At 38.7% G+C, this 10918-nt stretch overlaps 1 protein-coding gene across 1 annotated transcript in view; it reads left to right on the forward strand.

The window, feature by feature from the left end:
• The first annotated feature begins 531 nt into the window (after positions 1-531).
• Positions 532-10918, forward strand: part of SNTG2 (syntrophin gamma 2) — a 185131-nt gene continuing 174744 nt past the window's right edge. Inside the window, exons 1-3 of the mRNA XM_035889921.1 lie at positions 532-630; positions 869-1024; positions 10353-10430. Of these exons, the coding sequence (XP_035745814.1) occupies positions 532-630; positions 869-1024; positions 10353-10430 (333 nt within the window). The remainder of the gene's footprint in view (positions 631-868; positions 1025-10352; positions 10431-10918) is intronic.

The raw sequence follows: 10918 nt of genomic DNA on the forward strand, positions 1-10918 counted from the left end.
CTGCCTGTTTCCAGATGAGAATTGGCAGTTACCTTTAAGTTTTAAGACAGGTTTAAGAAACATTTGTAGTCTCTCCACATCTGATGATGATACTCTCAGTCAGTTTTTTTTCTTTTACTTAACCACAAGATGATGGGAGTTCAAGCTTCTCAGAGTAGAGAAAAAGGCATAAAGCAGGATTCAGACTTCAGGGTTTTGACAAGCAGACTTTGGCCAGTTCAGGGTTCAGCTTGAAAGAATCCTATGGGATACAAACAGTCCTGGAGAGAAGAGGCGTCTTTCCTGAACCTCATTGACTTTCAAGGATCACCTCCTCCAAGCTGAAGAATAGTCCATCCCAACAAGCAAAGGCAGCAGGAGGCCTGCATAGATGAACAAAGAGTTTCTCACTGAACTCAAATACAAAAAGGAAGTATACAAGAGGTGGAAGCTTGGGCAGATTACCTGGGAGGAATGTAGAGACACTGTACAGTCATGTAGGAATTGGGTTATGAAAGCCAGAGCCCACCTGGACTTGAATCTGGTGGGGGCATGAAAGGCAACAAGAAAGGATTCTACAGGTACATCAGCAGCAAAAGGATGCTGCTGAGCGGGACAAGGAATCAGATGAAGGACATGGAAAAGGCCAAGGTACTGAATGCCTTCTTCACCTTTAATGGTCTTTAATGCTTTTGGAGTCCCAGGTGCCCAATACCAGTGGGAAAATCTGGAGCAAGAAAGACTTTCCCTCAGTGGAGGAGGATCAGGTTGTGGAATACTTAAACAAACTGGACATACACAAGTGCATGGGACCTCATGCAATGTACACACAAATACTAAGGGAACTGGCTGATGCTATTGCAAGGCCTCTCTTTACAATTTTTGAAAGGTCATGGCAATTGGCAGAGGCTTTTGCAGGCTGGAGGAAAGCCTGTCTTCAAGAAGGGGAAGAAACTTGGATCCTTGGAACCCTGGCAAGATCCCTGGAAAGGTGATAGAGCAAATTCACCTGGAATACATTTCCGAACATATGATGGACAAGAAGGTAATTGGGAATACTCAGCATTGATTTATGAAGGGGAAATTTTTTCTGACCAACCTCATAGCCTTCCGTAATGAGCTCATTGGCTTAGTGGATGGGGGGTTAAGAATGCATGTTGTTTATCTTGATTATAGCAAGGCTTTTGACACTGTACCCCATCATACCCTCACAGACAGATTGAAGAAGTATGGACTAGATGAATAGAGAGGTGGACTGAAAACTGTCTGAATGGCCAGACTCAAAGAATCTGTGGCATGAAGTCCAGCTTGAGACTGGTCACTAGTGGCGGACTGAGGGAATTAATCCAGTGCTATTTATCAGCTTCATTAATGACCTGGGTGATGGGACAGAGAAAACCCTCAGCAAGTTTGCAGATGATAAAAAAAAAACTGGGAGGAGTGGCTGATAACACCAGATGGCTGTGCTGCTGTCCAGAGGGACCTGCACTGGTTGGAGAATGGGCTGACATGAAGTTCAAGAAAGGGAAATGCAAAGTACTGCATCTGAGGAGGAATAAGTCCCAGCACCAATAGAGGCTGGAGGCTGACTGGGTGGAAAGCAACTTTACAGAAAAGAACCTGGGGGTCCTGGTGGACACCAAGTTGAATATGAGCCAGCAATACAGCCTTGTGGCTAAGGTGGTCAACAACCTTCTGAGATGCATTAGGCAGAGCACTGCCAGCAGGTTAAGGGAGGTGATCCTTCCCCTCCACTCAGCACTGCATAGCGAGGCAGCATCTGGAGTCCTGTGTCCAGTCTGGGCTTCCCATGACAAGAGAGATATGGACATGCTGGAGTTAAGTCCAGCAAAGGGCCACAGAGGTTAAGGAACTGGAGCATCTGACATGTGAGAAGAGGCTGAGAGAGCTGTGACTGTTCAGCCTGAAGAGGAGAAGGCTCAGGGGGAGACTTACCAATGTGGATAAATTCCTGACTGGCAGGGGGCAATGAAGTCTGAGCCAGACTGTTCTCAGTAGTGCCCACTGAAAGAGGCAATGGGCACAAACTGGAATACAGGAAATTCTGTTGAAAGAGCATTTTTTTTTTTTTTTTTTTTTTTACAGTGAGGGTGGTCAAACACTGCAATAGGTGACAGGTAGCTGGTGGAGTCTCCATCCCTGGAAATACCCAAAACCTGACTGCATGTGAGCTGCGGCAGCCTGGTGTAGTTGACCATGATTTGAGCAGGGGATTGGACTAGATGATCTCCGCAAGCCCCTTCCAACCTCAAGCCTTCTGTGTTTCTGCCCTAGCATTTTCCTGTAACTTTTATTTATTTAAGTTTACAGTCTCAAACAAATGAAAAAAAACCCACTTCTGAGAGCAGAAAAATGAACATGATTAGCATTTCCATGCTTCTAATAATCAGATTTCAGGGAAAAAAAAATCCACAATGCATTCATTTTATTAATTGAACATTCTCAAAAAAAGTAGTGCAATCAGGAAAACAAGCAATGAAGTAGGCTACTAACATGGATTTTCTGCATATCTTAAAGTAGATTACTCAGTATGCTTAGTGGTTTTTTGGTTTGTTGTTTTTTTTTCCTTGTTTCTCTTTCATAATTTTGTTTGGAACTTCTCATTTTTATATTCAGTTTCTACCCTTTTTTACCCAATTACTAAAGCTACTTTTTTGTGTGATTGTTCCTTCATTGTTTTTTAGTAAAAATTTTGATTGTTCTAACCTGAAATATTTAGTATTTAATTTGGCCCTTGGTATTCTGAGATTGTCTTGGAAATAGTCAAATTTAAAATGATACAACTTAGGGTTTTTTTTTTTAGTATAATTTTCATTTCTAAATTATGAAGTTGCATATGTTTATAGTTTGATGATGTACCCTTTACTTGTTCAGGAACTTGAAGGAATTGTTAATGAGGTATGAAAACCAGCATAGTCTGTGGAGTCTTCATATCAGTTGATGAAGTGGTTCAGATGGATTTAATCTAAAAAAAATGCAGAATCCTGAAAGATGTCCTTCTGCATGAATTTTTATAGATATGATAATAACTACGCTATGAATGTTACAACTTGAAAAGCTGTCAACATTTGTGACAAAATTTAAACTAATTATTTTTACAATCAAAGCCTGACTTGACTGAGAATTTTCAGTTGAGTTCAACTTTATTGGGACTAAAATTAAATCCCTAGGATTCTTCGGAGCATTTGTGCTAGAATGCCTTTTCTCTTTTGTAAGAGGAACACAATAGCTTAGTTTCAGGTACAAGGAAAGGTGAGAGATTATTTAAGATTACTCCCAGGATTTTTAATGGCCCATTAACATCAGTGCAAATCATCTGTGTAGAGAAAATATGTATCCCTGTAGCACAGAAATCAAAGGAGGGTAACAAAGGCTAAAGTAAGCCTTTGACGTTTATGAAATGAAGAAAACCTAAGCAGGAACAGGGGAGGTGCCCTGTATTGCCCCATCTAATAAAAAAATCCCTATGTGCAAACCAGAAAATCCGTACATGCGATGCCTTATGTGCAAAGGTATTGCAAAAAAACCATAGTAAGTTTTCAGTTGTAGGGATAGTTAGGTCTGCTTCACCTCTTCACATTTGTATAGAAAAGTACTTTGGTTTTCTACTGTGCAGAATAAGGGGAATAAAAAATATGACTATGTAAGGGGATATAAAACACACGTATGTGAATAGTATAGTTGTGTCAGGGGTAGAGAGGTTAAACGATGATCAGCTGTAACAGTGATTCTTATGGCAGCTCATCCACCTGCATGCTGGCATGTGTCGAGAAGGAAGTAGTAGAAAGACATGGCACAGTTTACGTTAATGGTTGTCCCAGTGAGCCTTCTGGCAGTGGGAGCAGCAGTGGTAAACCTCAGGCAGGATCCTGTTTACCACCAGCTGGGGTTTATGGGCTTATTATTTAGCTGTACTTTTGATTGTTTTGGATAGCACTTTTGCTAAGTACAGCTTTTGTAAGTTCTGTTTCCATTTTTCACACAGATTTTTAATACTCTGAGTGGAGTTAATATGTCAAATTCTTTTCTGGATTAGTAACCTATGGTGATTATTCCTGTGAAAGATGTATGTGTTTGTTGATGGGCAGCTACTCTTTCTCCTAAGTATGTGATTTTTAAAAATTACCTTTCTTAATTTTTTCCCAATATTCATTTTCTTCTGTTTTTATCTTTTCTCTTGTTACTATTCTTAATTGCCCTTACTGTTTTTCTGGTCTTATTTTAAGTCTTCTCTGTCTCTTCTCTAACAACGCTGTTATGCCACGAACCAGTCCCCAGTCTTTCCATGTCCACACCTCTAGTCTCCTTTCCTTCACAAAGTACAATCTTGTCTCTTGCCCTGCAAATATTTTACACTTGCATAAAAATATGAAACTGTTGATAGTGTGTTTAAGATCATATACCTTTTTCCAACACAGGCCTTTAATAAATATGCTACAAACTTACACAACACAGGATTTTCTATTCATGCTGTCCCATCACCAAAATACTGTACGTTATCTCCTTTGGTATGTCCTCTGTGAAATGTCATTAGGATAATCTGGCAGTAGTTCCACTCCAGTAGTGGTATGACTTTATGATGCCGATGATGTTGTCAGGAAAAGAACAGTTAAAATACCTGCTTTGTCTCGATCTACTATAGTTTTGGTCTGTTTCTGACTCTTTTTAGTTCTTTGCTTATATGTTCTGAACTTAAATCCTCTCAGTCCCTTTCTTTTCTCCCTGCTGTTTCCCAATAATGAGTTTGCTCCCCTGTCCTGCTCATACTGTTCTGGTGAGTGCCTTTCTCTGACAGCAAGGTTAATTTAAGATTGCCTAAAATCCTTGAGTTAAAAATGTGGGTGCCACTTGGCTGGCTGATTTCTCTTTGATGCTCTTCCCTGCTAAGCACTGATTCCTGCTTTACTTTGTGCAGGAGCTCTCTTTTCCTAAGTCACTGCTGTTGCAATGTGTGCTTAGAACAGCTGATATACCTCTCCCTCTGTTGGCCCTGCAAGCAAGATAGCATGAGGAAAGCAGGCAACTGCCCAGTCCTTCAGTGTGCCGTGCTGACTTACGAATCCAGTCAGAGCTAATTTGGCGATCTTTGCATCGGTCTGCAGTAGATGATATAGATCATCTTTACCCCCAGCATATGGGAGTGAGAGTTTTCCATGTGGTGTCAAACAAATACGGTGCCAGTCCAGTGCCCTGTGGCTAACAGAGGCGAGGGACAGATGACACTGGAGTGACAGTTGTGGATAAAAAGGCAAATTCGGCTGCAAGTTTATCGCCTTGAAACATTGCTTTTTTTGTCAAAATTTTGTCAAAACCCTTGAAATGTCCAACTCTATTGTCAACCAGGTTACCTTCAAATGCTTTTGTACTCAGCATTTGTTGCTTATTGTTTGATTGTTTCCTATCAGTTTTATTTTTGTGCTTTGGTACATGTGTCCAGATGTGTAAATGTACCTCCATAGGTATAAGCCAAATGGTTACAGTGGCTGTGTGTCACAGTCAGTTACCTGCACTGGTTGTCAGTCAGCAAATTCTTGAGGTTGAGCAAGAAAAAGAAATAAATTTTATATGCAACTGCCAAAATCAGACTTAGCACCGGTTCCAGAATACATTTTTTTTTTTTTTGGTGCTAATCTTCTCGTTTCTTTTGGTGCTAATGAGACTCGCTCTGTATGCTTTAAAAATAGGAGTTTCTTCAAGTTCTGGACATTTATTCATCCCAGACCATTTACTGTTTTTAAAATTAGAGATGAACATATATCTCCACTTGACACCTCTGATTACATGTTTTTATTGCCTTTGAAGAGTGGTTTAGAATACATATTCTTAATCATATGAAAAATCTTCATCTGAAGAAGTCTAATTCAGAGAAATGACTTAATTTTCAACACTTACATTACCTGCATTTTTTTCTTCAATTATTGGCTCTTCCAGTAAACTTTCAGTTGTTCCCAGATTTCCTATTTCTTTTCTGATGTTTTCTTTATAAGCTTCCAGTTTCTGAAGGATACTTGTTCAAGATCTTGAATCTAGTTATTTCTTCCTTTTTTGTTGTTGTTGTTTCTGTCCACAGCAGTAAGCTTTATTACTTTTTTTCCTAGTTGGAGTCGAGTCTTATTTTCCATCCCTGATGGAATCTAAAAAATTATGGAAGTGACTTACATAACAGTGGTTTAATGTAATAGTTGCTTGTTTAAAGGCTTTCTTGCTGCAGAAGATTCAGTTGAGACTAGCCCATATTTGTGTGCTTACCACTAACTGATACAATTATTTAATAAATTCAAAAAATACCACAGAGAAGTCCCAGCAAGCTCAGAAATTAGTGGGTTGAGATGTTGTATATCCATTTGAAAAAGTCCATTTTTTGTAAAGTTTCTAACTTACTAATCAACTATATGCAATTTGTATATGCACATATACTTTTTGGAATTTCTCTGTTGACATTATTCGTAAGGAACCTCCCTTAAAAACAGAACGTAACTGTAGGTGTTTGTCAGTAATGTGCTGTTGTTACAGGACATTTTGATTTTGAAATGTAGGTGTAAACAGACTGTTTCATCTTTTTTCATGGCATGACATGCAATCAGTTTATAAATTAGACCCTTCTCCACCTTTATTAATGGCTGTATAGCTGCTGCTCTGATTTTTGTGTTTGAGTGTGAGATTGCCATCTAAAGTGCAACTTCTTAGAAACTTACCATCATCCTGCCTGGCTCCTGTTTTACTTGGCCATTCTCTGCCAATTCCACTACTTTTTGTAGAGGCTCATAAATTTAATCCAGTTTTATTTTTCATCTTGTTATGTAGTTTATGCTTTTCTCTGTAATCCCTCTAAATTCTGTTTTTCTTTATTAATTTCAGTAATTAAAATGGGTGTTTTCTTGTTGATAAGTTAGCCCCCATACTCAGCATTTCAGCCAGTTTCACGTACTTCAGGAATGTTCTGTTCATTAAATACAGAAAGTATTAAAAAGTTACTGATCATCACAGTTACATTTGAGAATTGCAGCCAAGGCTAGAAGAAGAAGGTTTAGCAGAGGTTAAACTTAAATATATCATTTAGTCTTTGGATAAGCATGAAATTGGACTGTCATGTTTCTGTCCAAGCTAGCAGCCAAATGCATGGCTAAAAGGATTTTCACTTCCAACCTCTGGGTTTATCTGAGCAACTGCCCTGTAAAAACAATAACTACAGATGTAAGTAAAAGTTGTGGATTGGTGGTTTTTTGGTTTGTGGGGTTTTTTTGGTTTTTGTTTGTTTGTTTGTTTTGGGGTTCTTTTGTTATTTCCTAGACTTTAATGTTTAGGAACTCTGTTGTAAATCCTATTGTATTCCTGTGATTAATCTTTGCCTAAATCTTGCTATGTCCAGTAGCACTAGAAACCAATATAGTATGAGAAGTACTTACTATAATGGTGATATTGATTTCTTTGCCATTGCAGAATTCATATTAGAGTGACGAAACCATAGAATTTCATTTTGCCACTTCAAATTTAGAAAGAAGGCAGAAATATTTACACCCACCTTAGTCAGAAATTAAGCAGTTAAATATGGCTTTGCTTAGTTGGCTTTGGCAGAACAACATAACACAGTTTAATAGAATAGAAAAAAACCCCACAATTCTATGTAAATGAAAAAGAATGAAAGTGGTGGAGCTGTATCATTGTAAAGGATAAGGGTAGCAAGAGTGGAATGAATCAAAACCTGCTATTCCATTACAAAAAAAATGATACCTTTATATTGGCCATACGTGGTTATTCTAGACTGAGAAAATGGGTGGGTTTTTAAAATTATACTCCCAGTTCTTCATTTATCTTTTGATATATCAACAGGAACATTATTAATCATCTGAAGTCTTACCAGGGTAAGCTTCATGGTACCAGTAATAGAAACGATCCCATTAATTTTCTGATAATCTCTTAGCAGTTTCTTAAAAAATCTCCAAAGGGAATGTTCTTGTGGACTTTTTCATCTATTGCTAAGTGGTTTAGTTTGAAGTGTGAAATTTATGCTTTCTTGTTCAACTGGTATGAACCTGCTGTAAGCACAGGAGTATCTTTAGATTCTTAGGCTATTTAATTCTGTGCTACTGTCCAGTTGCCTGAAAAATGAGGTCTAGTAATAAGCAAGCAATGTACTTAAAGATATTATCTAAATCAAAGTAAAACTAGGCAATTTTTCTAATAGTTTGTGCCTTGGCTGTTTTCTGAGATAGAATCTATATTCTAATGTATTCAACTATGTGGCACTATTATTTAGCATTTATTAGAATTTTTAAGCAGGCAATTCTTATTCAACGTGACATTCTGAAAGTTCATTTTCCAAACATGCATTACAGGATTCAAATATTTGTGTCTGATGTTTTGAGAGGTGCGTGAGGATGACAATAATCAATCATATCTAATTAGCTCATGACACACTGAGCTTGCAGTAATTAAACAAGACATTACTGCTTACTTTTAATGATTAAGATCACACAGATTGAGAGCCAGCTGTTAATCACTTTTCTTGCAAGGCTAATGTCATTAACAGAAAATCCCAACAGTCTATCCCTAAGGCTATTTTTAACAGAGCTTTTAGTGGACAGGCTGTGATGCAGGCAACAAAAGAGACTTAAATTTTGTCTTTTGAGAGCATATTTTCAAATTTCTGTTACCTTGAGTTAATATTCTTGCTTGTAGATGTCTATATGGCACTTAAAAATTTAGGAAAAACTGTCCCCAGTTGCTAGAAAGTGGTATTGTCATGCTGCAGTTAAAATCTTCTGAAAACTAACTGTATGTAGTGAAGTGTCAATACATGTCGTTAATAAATGCAGACATAAAGAAAAAAGAACAATCTTTATGAAAACAGTAATTTCCAAGGTGCATATTTCAGATATAATCTGTGCTTTTGGGAAAATTGCACTCAAATGTTTCTTAAATATCTATTCTTGACTGTCTTTATTTCTGATGCTGATTCTTATCATAAACTGCTTTGAAAATTTACAATACATTGTAATTCAGAATCTTTAGTCTTAATTGACCTACCCTGGAATCGGTGATGTGCATCAGATATATTCCACTGGCTTTGTTGTGAATGTGAATCACCTTTTCAAAATGGGTTATCAGGAATTTGTGATCTTCTTCACTGACTGAGAACAGCAATTGTGAACACTATGAAACTATGAAATGGGGTTACCGCTCTAATAAGAATGCACAATGTAATGTCAGTCTAGAAATGCTCAAGAGTATTTAAAAAAGTTGTAAGGCAGATAACTATTCTTACTAGCTGCTTCCTCATTGAGGCTACAAAGCAGTTGGGGTTTTTTTCTTAATTTTTGGTGAGTTTGTCTTGAGGGTTTTCTTGTTTTAAGCAGGAAATGTAGGAAGATGCATATGTTCCAAGTACATCTTAAAAGGCAGCTACTAAGTCAGTTTGATTGTATATTATTCTAGATTAAAAGGGATTGTTCTTGTTGATTTTGCGATATTGAAAATAAGCCACTGTTAAAAATTAACATTGGCAGTTGCTTTCCAACTGGAATGAAATTCAGACTTAACTTGGTTTTACTTTAGTTTGAAATATTTCCCTTCAAGCTACTTTGAAATATTTCTCTTCAGACATGGACAAAAGCTGAAGGGCTTTTGGGGCAGCCACAAGTTTCATCAGCTGCAACAGTGCAGGGAGATGTTCATGCTGTGGTCCTTGCTGCAGTTCTTTACCTTGTTGGGAAGGAAGGCGGAAGCAGCTGGTGGTGGGCTACGGAAAGGGGGTTGTGGCCCCTTTCATGACTATAGGTGTGTCCACCATAGTCCTGGCTCTTGGGCTCTGAGATGGGGTAAGCAGGACTGCCGGGCCTAACGGATGTGATAGCAGCACTGTTGGGGCTGAAGGATGTAATGGCACTGCTGCACCCTTCTGTAGGTGGAAATGGGATGGTCATGATACTGATGATGGTGGGCAGTAGTACTTTAGAGCAGAAGGGTGTCTGATCCAAAACACTGATCTCATCCAAATAATTTCTATGTCATCTTCCGATGTTTTTACCTGTAGTGAATGTAGTGACTATAAGCAATGATAATGATCTTTTTCTGATCTTTTTTTTTTAGTTAGATTACCATGGTCTTTATGTGTTCATGTGTCAAGACAAACAAATATCTGTTTTGTTAATATTATTATTGGTTTTATTATTATTTTGACATAAGGAAATAAATATACCCATTTGCTACTCTATTGCTGTAGCCTCAGTCTAGATGGGTGGGTGGACAACTGCTTGGATGCTCAAGCTGAGGGTAATGGTTAACGGGTTGTCTGGATTCCTGTGGCAAGTGGTGTTGTTCAGGTGTCTATCCCGTGACTTGCCCTCTTTAAGATCTTTGTCAGTGACCTGGAGGAAGTCGTGGAGAGCTTGGTTAACAAGTTTGCTGATGACACCAAACTGGAGGGTGCAGTGAGTACACCATTGAGAGAGACCTAGGCAGGCTAAGAAATGGACTGCCAGGAAATTCAAGAAATTAATGAACTAAACTCATGAAATTCAAAACAGTCAAATACCAAGTCCTGCACATGGGAAGGAAAAGCCCCTGGCAGTGATACAGGCTGGGACCTGCCTGTCTGGGGAGCAGCTCTGCTGAAGAGACCCTGGGGGTCCTGGAGGGCAGTGAGCTGCATTTGAGCCAGCAGTGAGCCCTGGCAGCAGAGAAGTCAACAGCATCTCAGGCTGAATTAGGAGGAACACAATCAGGAGATCAAGGGGATTATCCCTCTCTAGTCAGCACTCACTAGACTGCATCTAGAATACTGCATGCAGTTTTGGTTCCCCCAATACAAAAAAAGACATTGATAACCTAGAGCAAGTTGATTGTGGAGCCACCAAGCTGACTGGGGCTGGAAGCACTTGCTCTGTGAGGGGGCTAGGCTTGTTCATCCCGGAGAAGG

Source organism: Egretta garzetta, unplaced genomic scaffold (genome assembly GCF_000687185.1).
Source record: "Egretta garzetta isolate BGI_Z169 unplaced genomic scaffold, ASM68718v1 scaffold62, whole genome shotgun sequence".
Lineage (NCBI taxonomy): Eukaryota > Metazoa > Chordata > Aves > Pelecaniformes > Ardeidae > Egretta > Egretta garzetta.